Source organism: Camelus ferus, chromosome 4 (assembly GCF_009834535.1).
Source record: "Camelus ferus isolate YT-003-E chromosome 4, BCGSAC_Cfer_1.0, whole genome shotgun sequence".
NCBI classification, from domain to species: domain Eukaryota; kingdom Metazoa; phylum Chordata; class Mammalia; order Artiodactyla; family Camelidae; genus Camelus; species Camelus ferus.
In genome coordinates this window covers 62,364,528-62,386,914 of record NC_045699.1, presented here as the reverse complement: position 1 = coordinate 62,386,914, position 22,387 = coordinate 62,364,528, and the positions used below count along the sequence as shown (strand labels likewise).

General features: G+C 51.2%; 1 protein-coding gene across 7 annotated transcripts in view; it reads left to right on the top strand.

The window, feature by feature from the left end:
* CDK5RAP2 (CDK5 regulatory subunit associated protein 2) overlaps positions 1–22,156 on the top strand; it is a 167,414-nt gene extending 145,258 nt beyond the window's left edge. For 5 of the 7 annotated variants that reach the window (XM_032478309.1, XM_032478308.1, XM_032478311.1 and 2 more), the window contains exons 29-38: positions 1,454–1,570; positions 3,715–3,904; positions 4,860–4,981; positions 6,062–6,310; positions 8,959–9,036; positions 10,097–10,362; positions 12,749–12,892; positions 18,897–19,023; positions 21,580–21,626; positions 22,060–22,156. In XM_032478309.1, the coding sequence (XP_032334200.1) occupies positions 1,454–1,570; positions 3,715–3,904; positions 4,860–4,981; positions 6,062–6,310; positions 8,959–9,036; positions 10,097–10,362; positions 12,749–12,892; positions 18,897–19,023; positions 21,580–21,626; positions 22,060–22,116 (1,397 nt within the window). In that variant the 3' untranslated portion in view covers positions 22,117–22,156. The remainder of the gene's footprint in view (positions 1–1,453; positions 1,571–3,714; positions 3,905–4,859; positions 4,982–6,061; positions 6,311–8,958; positions 9,037–10,096; positions 10,363–12,748; positions 12,893–18,896; positions 19,024–21,579; positions 21,627–22,059) is intronic. The other 2 variants (XM_032478313.1, XM_032478314.1) reach the window with 1 other exon arrangement.
* The last annotated feature ends 231 nt before the right edge of the window (positions 22,157–22,387 follow it).

The following is a 22,387-nucleotide window of genomic DNA, read 5'->3' as shown; positions in this document are numbered from 1 at the left end:
TGATTATCAGCGTCCCATCTTCACAGGACAGAGTCCAGAACGTGGGAAGGGGAGGGTGGGGCTGGCTGCTCCCTGTCCTTCTCTTTTCAGCCGGGTGGAAAATCTTTCCTAGAAGTTCCCAGCAGGCTTCCTGTCAAGTTCATTGACTGGAAGTGGCACATGACCGTGTTCTAGCTGACCGGAGGCTGGGAAAGCAGGTGTGGTAAGACTGCATCAGTAAGGAAGACAGGGAGGGAAGCATCTGCCTGCCATGCGTAGAAAGCACCCTGCACACAGTGGGTGCCCTTCAGGGGGGAAGCTGTGGACTTGAACGCTGTATGTGGTGCAGACATGGAAAGCCCAGAGGATGGCAGTGCTGAGGATGTGGTGATGGTGTCTAGGGAGCTGTCTGGCTGGAGGAAGGGCTAGGATTACAGGAGAGAGACAACAGCCCAGGCAGGTATGTGCAGATACAGAGACCGCTGAATTTGTAAGTGACCCCAGACCCAGGCGGTCTGCCTTCAGAGCCTGATCTTTTTAGTATACACCCAGGGGCAGTGAGTTTGAGCTGAGGTGAAAGACGAGTGTGATTTTGCCAGGTGAAGAAGGTCGTAAGTGTTCTAGGCAAAGGGAATACGTCATTCTGCAGAGTCAGGGAGGCGTGTGACCGCATGGTATGCTTGGGGCACAGAGTGGCTCAGTCTGGCTGCATTTGAGGCACCAGGGTCCCAGGTGAGAGTGAGTGGGACGGACCACGAGATCAGAGCTAAATAATGGAGATCTGACTCTGGACCTTGTGCTTGGTTTGTGTGATCATCTTTCACAGTGGTGGGGCCGTCACATGTTGCTGAGCAGAGAAAAACACGAACGGACCACGTGGAGGATGATGACCTCGTTGGCAGAGTAGCAGGGAGGCGGTAGGGCAAGGCGTACGGCTGAACTGCAGGCACGGAAAAGAGCAGGCAGCGTCCGGGGCCCCTCGGAGGAAGAGACAGCAGTCACGATCGCCGACTGGGCCGTGGAGGAGAGAGGCGTTAGACTGGCCCCCAGGATTCTAGCTCGGGTTCGGGATGGTGCTGACGCCATCTACAGAGGCAGGAGACAGGAGGGAGGGCAGACTTGGCAGGTGGGGAGGAAGGGTGAAGAGAGGACTGGGAGCGGCCTCAGTGGAAAGGTCCCTGTGGGTTTGGACCTCGGGAGAAAAGTCCACGGAGGTTAAGACTGTCCCCACTCCCCACACCCCCCTCCCCCGCCAGCCCAGGCTCCTCCTTTGTTCACCCCGAGGACAGGTACGGTGTGGGAGAGGCCCCTCCTGTCTCCTCTCTCCAGCTCACTCTCATTTCCCTTTGGGCTCTGGTAATACCTTATATGGCATTGTATGTTGTGTTTCCTCATTAGTTAAAACTGTTCTAGAAAGTTCCGTCCATATAGGCCTGGAGAATGTCCCTAAATTTCTATTTATGTGTTTTTATAGGTTCTTCAAACATTTTCATTTATGGTTCCGAGCTGCATAATTCTCTGACGTCAGAAATTCGTTTCCTGAGGAAGCAGAACCAGGCCCTCAACACGATGCTCGCTAAAGGATCCAGAGGTAAGAGCCAAACGAGCCCTCTGCACGTGGAGAGAACGCAGCCCTGGAGTCCGGCCTGCCTGCCTTCAACTGCTCTGTGACTTCGGGCAGGTCACTTAACCTCTCTGAATCGCAGTGTTCTTAGCTGTAATATAGGAGTAGCCCAGAGGGCTCCTGTGACACTGAGCGCGGTACAGCCCGCAGCGCGGGGGCTGAATCAGCGTTACTGTCTTTACTCGTCACCTCTCCTCCGTGCAGTCACCTCCCACTCGTCTTAGTTCACGTGGGAGAGAGAAGGGCTGGGAGTGTGTTACTCCCCACGTTTCAGACCCCTTACTGTCAGGAACGTTTTTCCAGTATTTCTTTGAAAGATTTCTTCCTTTAATTCCTTCTGTTTGGAGCTTAACCCCCAACAAGCTTTCACTTCTATTTTCTCTCAATACTTAAAAATGTTTCTGGAATGACGTGACTATTAGTCCTGTTTTGCAGGTAAGAAACCAAGGCCTGGGGAGTGGCTGGCCTTTGTTCACAGAACCAGAAGGAGGTGGACCCGCAGCGTGGCCGCCTTATCCCCCTTTCCCTAAAGGATATCAATTAGGAGATGAAACGGGGGCTTCTGCAGGTCGTTCATTCATTCAGCAAACATTTCCTGTCTCCTCTTCTGTGTCAAGTCCTGTGTAGCTTCTGATACACAATTGAGTGAGACCTGGTTCCTTCCCTCAGGGGCTCATGGTCTGATGGGAGGGACAGCCTGGCAGTTCGTGGCCGACCAGGCTGAGGACTTGCCTTGATAAAGGCTCAGGGAGGGAGGGTGGAAAGGAATAGACGGGATTTCAAAATCGTAGAATAGATAAACAAGATTGTACTGTATAGCACAGGGAAATATACACAAGATCTTATGATAGCTCACAGAGAAAAAAATGTGACAATGAATATGTATATGTTCATGTATAACTGAAAAATTGTGCTGAACACTGGAATTTGACACAACATTGTAAAATGATTATAAATCAATAAAAAAATGTTTAAAAAAAAAAAGGCTCAGGGAGCTGGGGACTCTGGAGAAGGCATCCTGACCCACAGGAGGCTGATCTTCCAGAGCTGAGTCTGGAATATTCGCAGGGATTAGACGAGGTGCCCAAGGTTTAGAAGAGCCAGGGCATTTTAAATAGAAAGGAGAGAGTGGACAAAGGCCTCGGCGTTGGAGTCGGGGGAGCATGGACCAGTCAGGAGTTCCAGGAAGCCTAGCGTGGCTGCGTTGCTAAGAGGTGGTTGTGTTGTGGTGAAGAGTGGATTCGGAAACCTGGGTTTGAAATCTGGCTCTGCTACTTCCTGGCTGTGTGACCTTGGTGAAGTCTTAACCTCTTGGAAAGTGAGGAGAAAAAAGTACCTACCTGGATATTTGCTCTGAAGAGTGCATATGCTGATGCTTGGGGAAGTCCTAAAGTAGCGCCTGCTCTTAGCGCTGAGGCCACAGCAGCGTGACCACCACCAGTGTGGCTGACGGCTCACTGTGGAGCACTGGCAGCCTGCAGAGCGCTGTGAGGCCCTGTGCGAAGCGCTTCACACACAGTGACTCAGTTACTGCTCACGGCCACACAAATGAGGAACCTGAGGCACAGAGAAGTGAGGAAAATGGCTCAAGGTTGTGGGGTCAGTAAACGAAAGAGGCATACTTGAACATGCCCCTCTGCCTCCGGGCTGTGCCGTTGACCGTTTGTCCCCAGGCCCGCGTCTATCTAGCTCATCCCTTAGGAGAGGCGCTATCCTCTTGGCCTGACGCCGACAGCCGGGTGCCGCCTGCACAGCCCTGCTGGCCTCTGTGGGGGGGTTTTGGACTTTCCCAACACCTGTCACCAGAGTTTCGGGCCCTGTTTCTTGCCTCTGTCTCTAATTTCTACCCATTGTTTGCTCTGCCCATTATTTAATAGGAAATTAAAAGGCCTGTTTCATCCCAGTGACGTTTCATCTGCAGTCTTGATGTTGACAGATTCATGTGCCCAAAATGCATGAGATAATTGGAATGCCACAATCACGAACACCAGATTAAATCTCACTCCCTTTGGTATTCCTGGAGCGCTGCAGCTGAAGTGCCAAATTTGTGTAATAAGGTTGGAAAAAATAAACAGTGTCTCTTCTCAGTGTCGCTTTTCTCGTGCATGCAGATAAACAGAAGGAGAATGAGAAACTGCGCGAAGCCCTCTCCAGGAAGACGGCGGACCTGGAGCACCTTCAGCATGACTATGCCTGCCTGAGGGCTGAGAACCAGAGGCTGCAGAGGGAGGTGGATGAGAAGGAGAGCCAGAGCCAGCAGCCGCTCCAGGAGGTCTGCCACGGCCGCAGCCAGCTGAGCAGGTAGCGGTCCGAGCCCCCAGGCCCGCTGGCCAGGCCACGCGTCTCGGCACTGGGTGCATTCGGGGCACACTCGCCCCTGCCCTGGCGCCTGTGGGTGGATGCAGCACACAGCACATGACTCGTCGAAAGGGAAGAAATTATAGGGAGCGCAGTCGTCTAAGGAAGGAAGACAGGGCCTGGGGGGCGGATTGCTCCATTTTATCCCAGGTGGCTCAGGGCAGGCCTCTCTGGAAAGATGCCATTAGAACAGCCACCTGAAAGCAGTGAGGGCGTGAGCTGGGCAGGTGTCAGGGGGAAGGTCATCTTCCCTGGAAGGGTAAGGGCCCCAAGGCGGGGAGTCCTGGGTCAGTGCACCTGGAGGAGAGAGGCTGTGGGAGAGGATGAGGGCCCTGTAGCCCCGGTGAGGGCGTTGGTCTTCATGCTGAGTGACGCGGGAGGCCGTGGGAGGTCCTGGGCAGAGGAGTGACAGAGTCTGACAGGTTTTAAGAGGACTGTGCGGACCGTGCTTCTGCACTTCCTCCCTCAGCCCTGTCCTGTCCCACGTGTGTCCGGTGGTCCCCACCAGCACACCTGAATGCCCTCCCGCTTTAGTTTCTGACATCACCCCTCTGTTCCCCAGGGTGGTGCCGTGGTCTGCAAGGTCATGGTCTTTGCCATGAGCTATGCACCCCTGGGTAAGAATTAACCTTCTGGAGCTCCGCTTCCTCATCCCCGTGGATTGGGGGTTAGATAGCACAGACCTTTTAGGGTGTCTGTGAAGACGGCGTGAGATGATGTACATAAGGGGCTGGGCCCGAGCGGCCCTCAGTGGCCCCAAGTGGCTGCGACTGGTCTTCAGCACACTGATCACTTCGTCCACGCTCTGGCAGAAAGGGGAGCTGCCTGCCTGGGGGGTTGGAGTAAGTCCCCTGCGTCAGGGGTGACCCCTCTTCCCCGTGGCGGCGGGCCTCTCCAGGGTGCAGGAGGAGGTGAAGCTGAGGCAAAAGCTGCTCTCCCACAACGACAAGCTGCTGCGGTCCCTGCAGGTGGAGCTGAAGGTGTACGAGAAGCTGGACGAGGAGCACCGGAGCCCGCGAGGTACGGGGCGCCCTGGGCCGGGCCAGCCCCCTTCCCGCCCCGGGGCTGCTCGGCTCGGTCTGTGGGCTCCCCCGCACGGCAGGCTGGCGCTCTCCTGAGACCCCAGGCTTGCCCTGCTGGAGCCTGCGTACTCTGAGGCAGGCTTGCTGGCCCCCTCTCCTTCTGAAGCCACAGCAGCAGACATGGAAGGACTTAGGCTCAGGAGTCCTGCCAGCTGAAGTCTGGGTCCTCCCGCCTCGCTTGCCGGCTGCGGGCCTTTGCAGGCCTCCACCCCTCTGGGCCTGTTGCTTCCTCTCCAAGGCATGTCTGCTCTCATCTGTTTTGTACAGTTGTGAAAACTAAACGAGCTCATTTTTTAAGAGCATCCTAACACAGTACCTGGCACGTGATAGACACTCAAGAGAGACCTTTTATTATAATTTTCTGCTAGTATGTGTTACTTTTCGCCCATTCATTCAGCAGTTAATTCTAGAGCACCTGCTACCGTGTGCTGGACACTGCTCTGGGGACGGTTGTCGGCCCTGGTCCTCTCTATACCCTGAGAGGGACATCGGATCAGAGTGATTGACTGTAAACTCTGATGCTTTAGAATCAATTTTGAGGTGTGGTGGGTTTTTTTTTTTTAAACTAATTTTCCAGCTGGTTTCTCCCTATTGAAAGTTTATCTAGCAAAGGGTCACCTCACAGCTTTCATTTTCTTCTCAAGTTGCTTTTCTGATTCTTGCTGTTGTGCCTTTTTAATATACTGTGGCTCTTAAAATCGGCCCCTTTCATCCTATAATTCTGGCCCAAATAGATTTTATTACTACTAGACATAATTTCGGGGTTTGGTGTGCAATTTGCTAGGCTTTTACGGCCAGAAGCGAAAATTAATTTCCAGCTTTTATTTAGCCTGTGGAATAGCAGCAATTAAGTCTGCCAGTATTTTTGTTTTTAAAGTCAAGTTGTTATTTTCAGTTGTACCTAGTTCTTAGGAAGGGGAGGCGGGTGGCGGCGGCTGTAAAGCACCGTCTGCTGTCTTTGCCGGCTGGCCCTTCGGTGGCGGACGGAGTTAAGGTTTCCCTTTGCACGTGTTCGCAGAGGCCGGTACAGAGGCGTCGGGGGAAGGCTGGAGGGGGCAGGACCCTCGTGGTGACCTGCATGGCCTCCTGACAGAGATCCAGGCTCTGCGGGCACCGCCGGAAAGGAGCAGCGAGACCAGCAGCGCGCGGCAGAGCGGGCTGCAGGAGCGGCTGGCCACGGGCAGGGAGGAGGCCCCGGGGGCAGCTCTCGCTTCGGCTCTCCAGACCCTGCCCGTCCCCGAGCAGCCCCTGCAGCGGGACAAGCCTGGTACTGCCCGGCCCCTCCTGACCATTTGCAGTGCAGCCCTGCACGTCTGGGTGGGACGTGGGAGCTTCTGGGTCTTGTGCTTGCTCCAGGGAGCTGTTTTCCCCCTGATGTCTGACAGGTGCTATCCCCAGAGCCGGGGGCCCGACGGCTAATTAGCTGTTACTTTTGGCAAAATGGTGTTGTCTCTGTCTGGGGCCTCTTAATTCTCAGGGAAGTGGAGTTTGGGCTTCCAGCTGCCCTCCTTGCCTCTAGGCTTGCTTCCTCCCATCCACTTAGTCCTGTCTACATCACCCCACTGCTGAAAATCCTTTTTTGTCCCTCTTAATGCCTTGAAAATAAGAATCTACACCTCTTCCTCTGGCTGTCAGTGGCTCAGTATTTGAAAAGCTTCCTGGCAGGTTTGAAAACTGATTCCGTTTGGCTTTTGCTGACAGTTGTATTGTCCAGCCCCACGGGGACTGTGGAGGGAACAGGAAGAGGTCACGACTGGGTTCCTGTCCCTCCTCTGCCCTGCTCCCAGCGTAGGGCCAGGAATCATAAACCGGCACGAGGCCAGGCTCAGAGCAGTCAGCCAGGCCATCCTCTTTGCTCTTTGGATGAAGAAACTAAGACCCAGAGAGGGTACTGGATTTGTCCAAAGTGACACAGCAAGCAGGTGACAGAGCTGGAGCTGGACGTCATTTCCAGCTCCAAGTCCAGTGCTGTTCCTGGAGCACCACGTGGCCTGGGGAGCCTCAGGTGTCTGGGGGTCGTCATCCTAATGCCCGCAGGGTGGGTGTGCACCTCCGGGGAACAGGGAGTATCAGCATACTTTACAAACAAGTATCATAGAGAAGTTTGGACTACCTTTGCTTAGGATGGGAATTACCTCTGTTGTCTGTAATTAAAAGGACTAAAATCTCTCAAAGAGCCCCTGGTCACCCATCTCTAGAACTTGCAGTGATTGGCTCATGGGTTTCTCCTTGGTAAAGATTTTAAAATTTGAGCCACAAAGATCATGTGACAGTATGAAAAAAAAACAAAAAAAATCCTTCATGGTTACCAAATAATAATTTTTTACTTTATAAATGTCTCTTCATTTGATAGTCAGATGTGGGTGTGAATTTATATCATTCAAATTGGTTTCTGTGCCATTCTGTGTCCTTTCTTTGTTTCTGCCCAATATCACATCATAGATGTTTCCCCTTCTTCCACGTGGGCTTCCTAATTATTGTTTTCAGATAATTGCCAGTCACCAGACCATTAACCTTGGTGATTGTTGAAGTGGTCTCTGATTTGGAGCTTTAGGAAACATCAGTGTTAATACGCTTTTTCTGCTCAACAGCGTTCTTAGGGTAAAATCCTACGAGGGGAACCTCCTGGGGTCCGAAAGGTGCCGTATTGCCGGCCCCTGCACGGGGCACCCAGCAGCCGTGGGCCTGGCCCCTCTCAGGGCTTTGAGGAATGAGACCGAGATGGGGGTGGGCTAGGGAGACAGGAGCAGGGAGAAGGATTCAGTGCCTGGTGCCCAGGATGGAGATTTGGGATAGCTGATGTGAGGAGGCCATTGAACAGCTTTTGTCTGTTGTTGAACTTTGTCCAGGGTCCGTCCTAGATGGGCCTTGAAAGGCCGAGCGTGTGCTCAAAATTCCTCCGCATTAAAGTTCTCCAGTTTCCTTGAGTGAAGTTTAAAATTACATTGTAGGCAGCGGCGTTTTTCCCTTTGCCAAAAAACTTTTCAGGGCGGTATTTAAGTGCAGTTGTTTTAAAGTTCTGCTCTAAAGATGGCTGTTTTTGCAGAAAGCGATCCCTCTCAGGGGCCGGCTCCATGGACCTGACCCCCGATTCCTTGATCCCAGAATCGAAGTGCACCCTCGGGCGGTACCTGGGTGGGAACGAGCTGGGCGGGACAGCGTAAGGCCTGGGCCCAGTCCTCGCTCTGCCACCGATGCTCTGGCTGCTGCCGGCAGATCACTTCCTGTCTCTGCCCCTTGGTCTCCTCTCCCAGGAAATCTGAATTGCAGTGCTGTCCTGCCCACCGAGCTACTGAGAGTTCAGATGGGAAAGTGCTTTTCTCAATTATAGCATGTGGCTGGTCGTCTAATTGGTTTTGCCTCCTTTGCGTGGTTTCAAATGCATCACCTGCCAAGTCCTACTGCCGGCCACTCTTCTCCCTTGCCTGGGTTACTGCAGCGGCCTCCCGACTCCCTCCTCCAGCCCCAAACAGATCTCAGCCTGGCACTGCCTCGCCTAACGCTCTGAGTGTCCCCACCTCGTTCTCCCTGAATGTGTCGTGAGGGCCCTCTCCTCCGCGCCTGGACACCTGCCCCTTCCTCTGTCTGCATGTCTGCCTCCTGGGCTTCCAGCCTCACTTGAGCTCCCACAGCCCCCATGCTTCCCTCCCTCAGCCCTGACCCCTGAGGGGAAACGGCCTCTTTGCTTGTCTGGACGAGAGGGTCCTTCCAGGGAGGGGCCGGGCCTGCTCACCCTGCATCCGCTGTGTCCTGCGCAGGGCCTGGCAGGAGAGATGCCCGGTGAGGACTTGAACGAATGCGCGTGTGTGTCTGGTGCTTCATTCCCGTTCCGGTCGCAACATTGTCTCTCAAATGTTGATGACAGTGAAATTAGAACTTTTGATGGTTTATTTTTCCTTGTTTGGCATCTTGTAGATGGTGACAGGTGTCCCATGGCGCTTGATAATTCGTATGACCTGTTTGATTCCACCCCGGCACTGCCACCAAGATCAGGTACAAAGCTGAAGTCTGGGTAACCACGGCACGGTTGGGTTTGGCAGTGGGACTTTTCAAATTGGAGGCAAGAGGGGCCCCTGGTCCCAACTCAAAGGGTTATTGGCAGGATTTGGGGTTTTATGTTCTCAGTATTTCTGGCTGGCGATCTTGTTCTCCAAGCTGGTTAATCCATTCCTTGGTGTTACCAGCCTCAGTGACATCAGTGGTCTGGGGCCCAGTTACCCTGGATTAAAGTGTGACCACCTGAGTGTGGCCTTCAAGGCCCCACAGCATCCAGCCTGAGCAGGCCCATCCAGCCGCACCCCTCTGCCCTCGTGGTACTACACAGACAGGTCGCCATCCTGCAGACGGGCCTGCACTCTCCTCTCACTGGGACTGTGCAGTGGGCCTGCCTCCTGCCTTTGTCAGACCGACTTTGCCCCCTTCTCTGCCAGTGAAAATCTGGCTACTTCCTCAAGACTCATCCGGAATGCGAACTGCTCTAGGAAATGTCTTTCCTGATGTCCCTCATCAGAATTATCTGTATGTGCTTCTTTTGATCCAAAGGTGAAAAGTGGCAGGCTTTTACCTCTGTGTAGCGTAATCCTTGCTGCCTATTCAACCCAGCACATTTGTTGCTTCTTCCAGGAAGCCTTCCTTGATCTCCCTTCCTGCACAGAGGATTGATGATTTTGTCCTCTGAGCTCCAGCTCTTTGTTGTCATGCTATTACACCTCCTACATGGAGCCTGTGTTCTGACTGGACCCCGGGTGGGCCCCTGGAGCGCAGGCCCAGGCCTGATTCGTCCGTGTAGATCAGGGCTCTTCTGCAGAACAGGTGCCTGGTGAATGCTGGTTGAAATAAAGTGATCTTCTCCCACAACGTGAATAAGCCCAGCGTGGGGTGATATGCAGACTGGGGTCCTGGACCCAGGCCTCTTGCCCTCTGGGCTGTGTCAGGAGGCAGTTGGGCCGGCAGGCTCTTAGCCCTCCTGGCTGGCTGAACGTCGTTGAGCACAGCTTGTCAAATGCAGAGAGCTGCCCCAAATAGATCTGACATCTTCCCTCTCGTTCTGTAGCTTCAGAGACTCCCCCGCTCTCTGGAAATGATGTGGACACCCTCTCCTGCGTCAGTGCCAGCTCGACCACCAGCACCTCGAGTGTGTCCCGGCTGGTCCCTGGCCACTGCCTGTGGGCCAGCAAGACTGGCTGCCACATCCTGGGCCTGATCGAGGACTACGATGCCCTATGCAGGCAGATCGGCCAGGGCCAGAAGCTCCTCTCCGAGATGGACATTCAGATCCAAGAGGCTCCCAGCCCCACAAGTCAAGAGCTGGGAGCAGAGGTACCCAGCGCAGTGGAGCTGGAGGGAGAGGGGCGCACGTGGGACCAGGAGTTGGGGGGGTGGGAGAGGGCACATGGGTCTCAGTGAGACCCTGAGAAGAGGGGCCAGGAAATGTAGCCCACGGAACTCAGGGGTCAGGTCCGGTGTAGGGGACTGTTTGTTGTTCTGTGGGAGGGACATTTGCTGAGGTTTGTATAAGGGTCTCTGTGATCACTCTGCTGGGCCCTGCTGCATCTCCCGTGATGGCCTCTGTCTGTCCAGTCTCTCATCCATCCCTCTGTCCTTCAATCCTGCAGTGTGTCCATCCGTTCATCTGCCCAGTCACCTGTCCATCACCCTCCCAGGCTCCGTGCTCAGGCTCTGGGGGTGAATAGGGTAGTAAGGCCCGCATCCTCACGCGGTGTGTGGTGGCCCTTGCCAATGTGACCCTCCTTCACCCTCCTCAGCATTGTCGTGGAGGGCGGGGGCCCGCCATGCTTTCTCGCAGAGGAGCTTTTAGTGTTGTATTTTCTTTCATCCCAGGGCAGCCTTTACGGAGGTGTCATTCCTACCTTCCAGGCTCTGGAAGAGTAACTCGGAGCAGTCAAGATCTGAACCCAGGTCTCTGTCCTCCAGGGCACTCTCTTTCTCTGTCATCCGGCTTCCTGCAGGGCGCTCTAGTCCCTCCGTCACCTGTGCACACACCTCTCCCTCCCCGGTTCTGTTCAGACTCTAAGGGTTTCTCATTTCTGGGTCTGCTCCTGCCTCCCTACTGTCGTCTCCCAGTCCCCCTGTGCCCTCCAACACGGAAGCCCCTCAGCGCCTTCTACCTTCCTGCCTCATCCTCCTGGAATCCTCCTCATTTTAAAGTTACCTCTTGTCAGGGATCCAGGTGCCGGGCGCTTGACATAAAGCCACTCATTCACTTCCTCCGAGGCTTGGGGTCAGACTTCCATTTTGCCCCCAGACTGGACTCAGTCTCTGAGCTTCCAGGGGTCACATTTTCTCATCCCTCTTCTTGAGTCCTTACTGAGAATACTTGAGCCCCCTGCTCCCTGTTACCTGTTTTGCCTTTTCGTTTTGTTTTGTTTTACTCTATCATAAAAGTCCGTTTTGTATTTTCTAGTCTATTAGACGGTAGCTCCCAGGGAGCAGGGAGAGTGTGTCTTGCTCAGCGTTACATGTCCAGTGCCTAGCACAGGGCCTGGCGTGCGGCAGGTGCGTGCTAGACGTTTGCTGAATGAATGAATAGGTATTGATAAGATCATTGTTATTTTACGGAAGCTGGAAACTATGGAAAAGCCTAAAAACAAACATCTATAAAAATGCCACGTAGCGCTCAACACTTAAAACTTGATGTATGCACTTTTAGCTCATTCATAAAGTTTAATAAAACTGACCCAGAATCTGTGAATTTCATATTTGCCTTTCAGTTAACACTTTAACATTTTTCCTGTCTCATTCCATGTTTTTCTAGAACTTGACTTTGAATGGCTGAAAAATGAGCTAACGTGTGGCTGTGTCACCGTCTGCGTGCTCTCTTTCCTGTTTGTTGGACGTCTAAGCTGTGATGAGCATCCTTAATAGTAGATCTCTGGCCATATCTTTGATCCGCTCAGTAGGGACGGATTCCCGAAGTGGAATCACCCGCCCAAGGGCTGGGTGGACTCCTCGGGGCTCTTGGTGGTGATGCTGCTGTGTTACGTCCCCAAAACTTGTTCTCTGTTTACAAGTGAGAGTGTCTCCCTGCACCTTTGTCTTCATTGAGCATTTTTATTTATAAATGTTTTTTTGCCAAGTAGATAGCTTAAAAGAGTGTGTTGTTTTATTTTATATTTATTTTAGTATTTGTGAAGACAATGCTCTTTTAATTTCTTTTTTTTTTTCTTTTTTCATTTATTTCGTCTTTTCCCTTCTCTGACTCATGTCCTTTGCTTTCCCATGGCCTTGACATCCCCCGGTTTGAGTTTGCTTCTGGCAGCGGAGAGGGTGAGGGAGACTTGACCATATGCCCTATCGTATTGGCAGGAGGCAGAGCCGTGGAGCTGGGGTTGCTGAGGACAGAAGCATCCGCGTTGGGTCGCTGGCCTCCGGGAGAGGCTCCGTGGCTATGGGGACAGGAAAAGGGCCGGACCACGGACCCTCTTCTTAGCGTAGTGAATGTAGTTAATGCAGGTGGCTATTAATCATGGTTATTGATTGGACTAAAATCACCACTGAAGTTCTCTCATAATCTGTAATTCACCGTCTTTAAGAATAAATTGATGTCTCCCAGCACCAGACTCCTGCTCAGCATGTGGGACGCAGGCCCTGCGGCCTGGAGATTTACATTGCCTGTTAAAGCTGGCTTGTCCATCTTTTTTTAGGACTGCATGTAACAGCCTTCTCAACCCCCACTCCCATGCAGGGTCCACACTCGGCGCCCCTGAGCAGCTTTGTCACCGGCGTGAGCGCAGCCAGGCTGACCTTGGACGAGGCCGCGAGGTTGCTGACGCTTCTCTGGAGGGTGTCACTCCCCACTGATGGCCAGTGCACGCCTCACTGTCAGCAGGTGGGTGGGGACACTCGGGTGCAGAGGCTCAAGGATATACTGGGGCCTGTGTCTCATTCTCTTCCGTGTCCAGCCCAGAACCTGGTCCACGCAGATGTGCCCGCCGTTCGGGGGCTGTGTCGGAGGGCAGGGAGGGCTCCGTGTTTGTTAAGAGTGACAGGTCCGACACCCTGCAGGCTTGGCCGGTGGCCTGGACCCAACCATGTCCCCACTCCTAGCACATCTTTGTTGAGGGAAGCTGTGTCCACGTTCTCCACATGAGGAAGCTGAGGCTTGGGGTGTGAGGCACATACTCAAGGTTACAGAGCTGGTTTGGAAGCACAGGTGTTGAATCCCAAGGACAAACTTTTATTTATAGGCTCCACATCCCAGGTTGTCCTCGTGGACTCGCTCACTCCATTCTACTCAAAACCTCTTTCTTCTCTGATGCCTTCTCTGGGCTGTCTGATTCTTTTCGATAGCCTTCAGCGTCATATTTTAGTGAGCTTTGTTCAAATCTATTTTAGCTACTTAGAAACTACTTTTATTTTTAACCAGTGAAAATCCTTTGTTACAAAACCATTGAAATTTCCCTTAAAAGCTCAACTTTGCAGTAACTTGAACGTGACCGAATTAAGAAGAGTTGCTCACCCCCTCATCCCCATCCCCACCCATCATGGCACAAGTCAGGAGTCGGGCCGAGCAGACGCTGTCCCCCGGGTTTTGTGGTGAACATGCAGTTTTATGACAAGGTCAGCTCTGCTCTGGTCATCAGAGGAGCCTGCCTGGAAGAAGGAGCACGTTGGTTAAAGGAGAGTTAGAGCTGTTTGCTTCGTGGTCTGGGAGATGTTGCCCCCTTTATCTAACCTATAAATGTTTGCCAAAGGCCAGCGGGAAGGCAGAAGGGAAATCTGCACTCCCCGGCCTCACTCACCAAGTTCAGCCCTCTGACAGCTCTCAGACCTCCCGACCACGGCAGAGAAGTAGCTCTGAAGCAGCTCTCAGCTCGGAGGCTTCCGCTGAGCCTGTCCTTAGATTTCCCTCTTGGGATCCTGGGGGAAGTCTGGGTGCCCGAGGCTCGGGGAAGTACAGACCCGGCCACTGTGCAGTGAAGTCGTGTTGTGCCCACTTTGAGCTGTGCGGGCCTGGCCTGGAAGATGGCCCGGCCCGCTGGGTTCCAGCCCCACGCTGGCCTTCCCTGACCTCCTAACCTATCAAGTTCTTTTCCATCTTGAGCCCAGAAGACACGGATGCTTCCTTCCAGCCGGCTCCTTCTCACCTCTCAGGGTTCAGATTGAATGTTACTCCAAGGTCAGAGGCTCCCTGGTCACTCAGTCCTGGCAGCCTCTCCTGTTTCATCCTAACCCTTATCACAGGTTACAATTACAGATTTGTTTAATGTCTGTATCCCTCCACTTTCCATGAGGGGCCATGACTTTGGTTCATATGTTTTTTCTCTTTTTATTTTGTTCATATTTTTGAATGAATGATTGAATGATTTCCTCTCACCCTCCCACACGAATACTTGCCCATATGATTTTTAAAGCACAACGTTTCACCCTCAATGCAATGTTTTTGTCCTCAGTGCACAGTCTGTTAAATAGATGGAATGCAGCTCTCACTGCTATTACGTGTGTGCATAAATACAAATTAGAGTCCAGCTGGTCTCTCCCACTAAGTACTTTAGTCCAGGGACTGGCCAGTGCCTGTGATGATTCGCCCCTTATTTCCAAGGGTTCCTCAGGTAATTGATTTCGCTCACTTTAACATCACAGAATTTTAGAGCCAGAAAAAGGACCTCAGAGATGCTCCGATGTGGTTGCTGGTGTACACGGACCCCCTGTGTGGTGTTAAATTGCCTCTAGCCACTTTTCTGTCCCTGCCTATGTTTTCATACGGTGCCTATTTCTTGGTGTGAAATCTGCGTAAAGCATGTTCCCAAGTTTCCACCAGCAGCTCCAATGGCTTTTTACTACCTGGCGTTTTCTTTGAATGTCATTAAACTGCCTTTTGCATCTCCTGCAGTCCATAGGACCACTCTGTGTGTCACATCTGTCAGTTTATCTAAGAAAGTTGTGTGGAGAGGTCAAGTATGAACACGTATTTGTTTATAAAAGTGTATTTAAGTAGAAGGATGAACAATAACAGAACAGTCTACACGTAGGGGTGGGAAGGAAGAGGATGGAAGGTAGATTTCTCAGAATTGACCTTGTTTCATAAATTTGACTTGGAAACTGTGTAAATGCTTTATATAATTATAAATAAAAATAAATCAAAATGGGGAAAAAACAGCTTCTAAAAATGCACACATAACAGGTTAAAACAAACCGACTTTCCTGTGAATGGTGTTGGAGGCATAACCACACAAAGAGGAAACATTTCAATGACTAAAACTCAGTAATTTGACTGTAGATTCCTAGTGGAAATACTGAATGGGCAAAAAGAACCACAAAAAATTTTTTAGCTGTTTTCAATGATTATATTGTTAGTAATAATATTTGTATTGATATTTTGAAATTATTATATATGATAAAACAAATAACTTATTATATTGAAATTTTTACTGTCAGGGAAGAGATATAAATTAAAAAATCAAAGAAGTTAAAACCCTATAATCCCTAATTTGAACTGGAAATACCAGTATGAACCCGTGATGTATTTTCTATTTAAAAAATTTACTAATTCCCTTTACTTTAAAGGCTCTAAAGATGTCCAGTCCAGTACCAGTGAGCACCTCTGGTACCAAATTGTGGTTTCTAAATACCCATTTTTTTTTACTAAAAGAAACTAGGGCTCCTTGGAGAGATGGCTTGATTCCAGGCATGGGCCTGGAAATGTGAGCTTAGCACATCTTTTCATCCTAAGGAAAAAAGGGAGAAAAGAGACAGTGAAACTTGCAGGTTTACACCGGTTCTCAGATTATGGTCCCTGGACTGACAGCCTCAGCACCACCTGGAAACTTGTTGGAAGGGCAAATTTTTGGGCCTCACCCCAGATCTACTGAATCAGAATGTCTGGGAGTGGCCCCAGCGGTCTGTTTTCACAAGTCCTCTTGGTAGCTGTGAGAACCACTGGATTAAAAGGAACTGGAGACAGAACAGACAGGTGTAAAACATGGAGTTTATTTGGATGCTGAATCAAACCAGTTGTATATAAAAATAAAATTAGGGTGCAGTCAGGGAACCATATCAAGTGACATCTATTTGGTGACACTAAGCAGTCATTGTCATTGTTTCAGATGGGATAATGATACTGTGATTTTCAAAAGAATTTTTTCTTCTAGAGCTATATACTGAAGCATGATTGTCCTCCAGGATGGATTCTAACGATGATTTTAGGGTGAGGTTGGGCAGGGACGTAGGTGAAAAAAATTTGGCCATGATTTGATAATTGCTAAAGCTGGGTGGGTACCTGGTAGTTCATCATCCTGTTCTTTCTACTTTTGTAAAATGTTTGAGATTTTTCACTTTTAAATAGAAAACAAACAAGCCAGAAAAAAAAAAAAACAAAACCAAAAAACAAACCAGTTCCAGAAGTCAGGCAGGACACTCATGACTAAGTCCCAGCTCTGAGGCCTGAGGACGTTACTCTATTGAGCTCCTCCTGGGCGTCGGGTGCTCTGCTAAACACTCAGCGTCTCATTTTACCCCTTACAGTGGCTGCAGAGAGTTCAGGAGTAGTACTCGCACTTTCCGGACGTGAGAGCTGAACCTCCCTTGCTGTACCATCTTAACAGTTGAAAGAGACCGAGCCTGGGCCTTGGAGACCTGCTGTTTTTACCATGGTGTATTCATCCGCTAAAACTGAAGATTTTTAGTTCAGAGGAACAGCATAATTGAAATTCCTCGTCTTCAGTGCGGGATAGAATATGTCCAGGGTGTTTTGAGAGCGCAGGTGAATCCACCAGTTAGCAGATGGTGTCGCAGAGCCTACCCTGTACCAGACGCCGGGGGTCAGAGGGGAGAACTGAGTTCCACCCTCAGGGAGCTTGTGAAATGGGCCATGGTAGGGGAGCACTGGGCACGATGGTGCCCAAAGGAGCAGTAACGAACTAGTGGGGGAGAGTCTCAGGGAGAGCTTCCTGGAGGAGGTGATGCCTGAGCTGACTTTAGAGAGAGAGAAGGTAGCCAGGTGGGGTGAGAAATAATCATCTTCCCTGCCTTCAGGCATCATCTCATCTGAGCCTCCCTCTGCTGCTGTGTGAGAAGAGGGCTCGGGGGTCACGTGGAACAAGGCTCTGAGTGGAGAGTGACTTTGCCCTAGAAGGTGTGGCCTACAAAGCCACAACCAGAACCCAGACCTCTGTGGGCTCTCAGCCTGAGGAAGAGAATCAAAGAAAACCTAATGTTTAAATTAGGATCTGTTTTGGAAGCACAGTTGAAGCCCTTGTAGCTGACACGATTGGTTAATCTTAAAAGTAGGCTAAAGCAGGGAATCAAAAAATAATACATACCTTAAACGTTTCAGTTTAACTTAAAACAGTTAAATGTACATTCATTTGCCATTCTTTTGATGTGGGGCCAGGGCCTTTTCTTTGAAAATGGGTCTGCTGATTGAAGTTCCACATCTTCTTTCTTTCATAAACTACATCCATAATGTATGTCTGTCACTTCCAATTTCTGTTTCTTTAAGATGAAGAAAAAACTTAGTCACTCGCAAAGCAATTTGCTTGTAGAATTCTTCTAGACTGTATTCCTCCCACTTCTTTTATGGTTGAGTCACCCACACCTAATTCGCCAGAAATGTGTTTTTTAGTGACTTGCCTTTATCCAGTCTTTCCGGAAACATACGTTAGTTTTCATACAACCCGTTCTCTCTTTTTGTACACATAGCTCATGGCTCGACTTAATCCTTAATTAAATCATATAACTGATCACAAGTACAAGGGCCATAGACGAGTTTGGGACAAACTAAACTGATTCTTCATCAGCAGACAGTCCAGCCTCCCTCCTTGTGCGAGCAGTGGGGTTTTGATGTAGCAGAGGGTGGCCTGGGCCAGTGTATCTTAACAGCCCAGGTGTTTTATGAGAAGGAGAGTGTCCTTACCCCCACGAACTGGTTCAGTGGAGACACTTAAGAGAGCCTCTGTGGTGTGTATGCTACACTTTCGAGGCCTGGGGACTCTGGTTTTGCCCCCATTTACTCTCTTACTTCTGAAAAATCAAAACAGTTTCTCCTAATAGATCATAATCTCCTAATAATGCTCTGATAGTCTCTTTTTAAGATTTAAGCACTAAATTTTTTTTAAAAATCAGCATTTAAAAAAAACCTCAAACAATTCTGATAAATTAAAAAAATGAAAAATAAAATATTCCGATTTCCATCTCTCAGAAATAAATCGCTCAACATTTTCATGATGTTTCTGTCATCAGAGTTTGGACATCTTGAGATATGTACATCTATAGATAGAGATATAAGTGTTCAGTTTCATGGAACAAGAATGCCTGGTATATACAATAGCTGTTCTGGGCTCTTTTTGTCACTAATTATGATCATCTTTCAATGTCAATAAATGAAGTTCTACACCATCATTTTTTAATAGCTGCGAAATTATTCTATTGTATGTAAGTACCGTAATTGAGTTATCTAGCTCCCTATTAAAACAAATCGGGTTGTTTATTTTTTCCTACTGTGAGCTGCGCTGAGGTGGACATCCTGGAGCATGGGCGTTATCTTGTGCCTGTATTGCTGTTCCTCGGGGTAAGCGTCCACGTGTGGAATTGCCGGGTCAGAGGCTCGGGCGCAGTTTACAACATGCTCCGTCCTGCCTGGCGTGGGTCCCCCTGGGCTGAGTTAATTCACAGCCCCACCAGCCATCCTGAGAGCACTTGCCCCACACCCTCACTGCCGCTGGATTTTGCCTGGTTTTGCCCATCTGAGCGGCTGAAAATTGCTTCCAGTTTCTATTCAAATACCTTTGTTGGCAAGGTTGAGCACTTTTTATATGGTTTTTGTAATTCTTTCTATACAATCTGACATTTTATATTCTTTGTTCATTCTTCGAACTCCTTTTTTTTCTTGTTAGGCTGGAGAAATGAAGGCAGAGATCACCAAACTACACAAAAAATTATTTGAACAAGAAAAGAAGTTGCAAAACACCATGAAGCTTTTGCAGCTGAGCAAGAACCAGGAAAAAGTCATCTTTGATCAGTGTAAGTGGCCGGGGGCCAGCCACCACGTGGGACTGTGTCCTGCCTCTGAGGACGAAGAGCCCAGCCCCGGCGTGGCATCACACCTACCTTTTATGGGTTTCCTTTTGCACTTCATCCTCCCTGACCCTCATGGACCAATGAGTTCACTTAACAGACTTCCTGGGAGGCAGGGAATCCTCTTCAGGGGCTGCGTGGTCCCCCAGGCGGGCGTGGTGAGGCTTGACAGGGCTGGGTGCCTGGCCGTGGAGGGGCGGGGTGGTGTTGGAACATAGTGAGGGGGTGGCGCTGGCAGAGTGGTCATATCTGAGGTGGCCGTGGAGCATTCAGGTCAGACCCCTGGGGCAGCAAGGTGGTGGGAGGTGGTACTTTTGTTCAGCCCTCGAGTCCAGGGAAGGTTGGGGCTCTTGGCATTGGCATTGTCCCATGTCTGTTGTCCTGAACAGTCACAGGGCACGTGAAGTTTACCCTATTGACAGGTGAGCAGATTTTAGAAGTAAGTTCTGTAGGTCTGAGTAGTTATGGCAGCAGATCCAGAGAACAGAGCCTGGCCCTGAGTCCTGGGTCGGGGAGTGTGGAATCACTAGTGAGGGCGGCTCAGATCTCTGCCATCCTGTGTGACCTGGAATAAATGACTGAACTCTCTGAGTTTTAGATCCCTCGTCTCTAACCAGAGACAGTAATTCCAAAGGACTCAGACTGGCCAGATGGGCCTGGGGTCTCATCACAACTTTATAAAAAAAAGTGCCCACTTTCCCGTCTGTAAAATAGAGGTGGTAATGATCCCTCAACTCCCCTGTGCCCTTCCCGAGTCAGAATCGATGCTCAGTGTATGTTAGTTCTCTGCCTCTTTTATGCCTTTAGGTCAGACTGAATTCTGGGTATGGAGGTGGGAGCAAACCATTAATAGTTAGCGAAAACTCAAAGGTGTTGCAGCATCTCCCATGTTAAGATGATGTCACTCAGTCTCAGTGCTTAGCACAGAGCCAGGGCTTGCCTTAGAGGAGAGGCCTGCCCAGGGCCACGCAGCTGGTTGCCAAGCCGGGCCTGCAACTCCTCTGCCAGGCTCGGCCGCCTCTCCTGAGGTCCCCAGCCCCCGCCAGCCTCCAGGGTCTGCTCTGAGTGAAAGTTGGCATTGTGTCCCCTCCTCTTCCTTCCCCACCTGGTGACGAGGAGGAGCAGGGCCCGGGCAGGTCCACCAGCCTGTGCACCGCTGAACACTCCACCTCCTCCCAGAGTCTGCAGGGAAAGGAAGGCCAAGTGTCCCTGTGAGCCCACCTGCCACTGCCTCCCCACGTGCCCTGGAACTGCCCACTTCACTTCCAGCCTCTAGACGGGAATTCCTGGGGTGTTCACCGAGGTCACATCTGGCACACCGCCTGTCCCCAGCTGGACCCCACTGAGCCTGATGTCCTCCTCGCTGGCCCCCTGCTGAGGTGGCACGGTCCCAAGTCTGACCTGGATCTAGTCATGTCTCTGCCTTGACGTGGGACAGGCTGTTGCCTCTCTGTCCCTGGGGCTTCTCATTACACTGGGGGTTTCTTGCTCTGAACGTGGGCAGTGCTGTTCAGACGTGGGGGCCCCTCACGTTCAGACGTGGGGGCCCCTCTTTTCTTGCTCTTTTGGCATCTTCAGTACTTTGTGACATTATTTTTAGCCTCCACAGACACAGCACTTAATCTTTTCTGGGTCACAGACCCCTTGAAGAATCTCCAGAGAGGTACGAGTTCTCTCCCCAGAAAGACACAAACATCCATGTGCACACAAGGTTTGCACCTAGCTTCTGGGGATTTTGGACGCCCCGAAGCTTAGCCCTGGGCCCCGGTTGAGAACTTCTGCCCTGTGGCGTGGGGTTGAGGAGGGCACAGAGAGGCAGTGGGCACCTCTGAAGTTCACGTTGCCCAGTTAAAAACAAAGCCTGCGCCGTCTGCCCCTTCCCCTGGGGTCACAGGTTACAAACAGGCTTTGTTACCTCCAAGTGGGAATTTTTGTGAGGCAAGAAATATTTTCTCAAGGCCCCCACATGGCACCTGTTCTGAATAAGCCAGCAGGGAGTTGGGCTGTGTGTGTTGATGGGGAGTCTCCTCCAGCCTTGGGCACCTCTGGCCAAAGGCCCAGGTCCAGAAGCCCATGGCTTCTGCGGGGAGTGGATGGAGTCCCTGGCCGTCACCAGAGCCCGTTTAGACTGGATCGCTGATCAAGCGAGCCCTCCGCAGTGGTAGCATCCTCGCTGCTGTTGGCCTTTGTGCTGGACAAGACAAGGACCCGGGGAAGAGGCCACTTCACTTTATAGTTGCTTCCCTGAAAGCAGGCACTCTCATCCCTTGTCGGGGGATGGACTTGAGGAGAGGCCACTGGTCCACCCGCTCTGTTGGGCTGTTGGTCCTGGGCTGTGTGACAGTGCAGGCGGGGCCTTCGCACCTCTCTCGTCTGGATGCTGCAGAGTTGTCCACACGCCTGAACCGACTGGGGCCGGGGGCTTCTCCCTGCACTTGGCTCTTGCACTGTTGTCCTGGGCGTCGGTGCTAATCATCCATTCTTTGCTCTCTCTCTCCTTAGTGGTTGTAACGCACAAGATCCTGCGGAAAGCCCGAGGAAACCTGGAGGTAACGCCCCTGTGAGGGAGCCGCTGGGGGATGGGGGTGGGTGCCGAGCCGGCACTGACTTGAAAATGAAGTTGAAGGTGAAACCCGGTCGCATGTCTTCTATTAGTTGTATTTTTCTGCCAGCAGCACATGAAAAGTTTCATTTTATCATGCCCCGTTTTCTGTGGTGGTTCTAATGATGGGTTTGCTGTTCAGCAGTGAGAAATGCAGCAAATGGTGCCCGGCCAGAGTGGGCGTTTAGTAAGTCTTTCCTGAGTGAACGAGTGCGATCTCGTCTCTCTGTCATTTGCTGCTATAAATATTTGCTGATCAGACAGTGTGTCCTTGAAGGTAGTTTCAGAATAACAATCTCACCTTTAACCCTGTCAGGGATCTTATTTCCGAAACCCTCCATGGGACCTAAAAATTTCCGTTTTTCCCTCCCTTTTCCTAGCTCAGGCCCGGGGGTGCCCATCCTGGAACGGCCAGTCCCAGCAGACCGGGCTCCTGAGTAGAACTGTCCGCCAATAAAGCTCGTGGTTCCCCACCCAGCTCGTCCTGTCTCTTTGTTACAAGTGTGGTTCCTGCTCAGTGAGGGGAAGGGCCCTCTGGCCACTGGAAACCTATTTTTCCCCGTAATGTTTTCTGTCCTACAGTTACTGTGGGGTTGTTGTCAGACGGGGTTCCAGCCCGCGGTGGGATGAGCATCTTGCCCCCCGAGCCGGCCCAGAGCTGAGGCGGTGGCTTCCGCACAGTGGTGGGCTCACGGCCACCCCAGATTT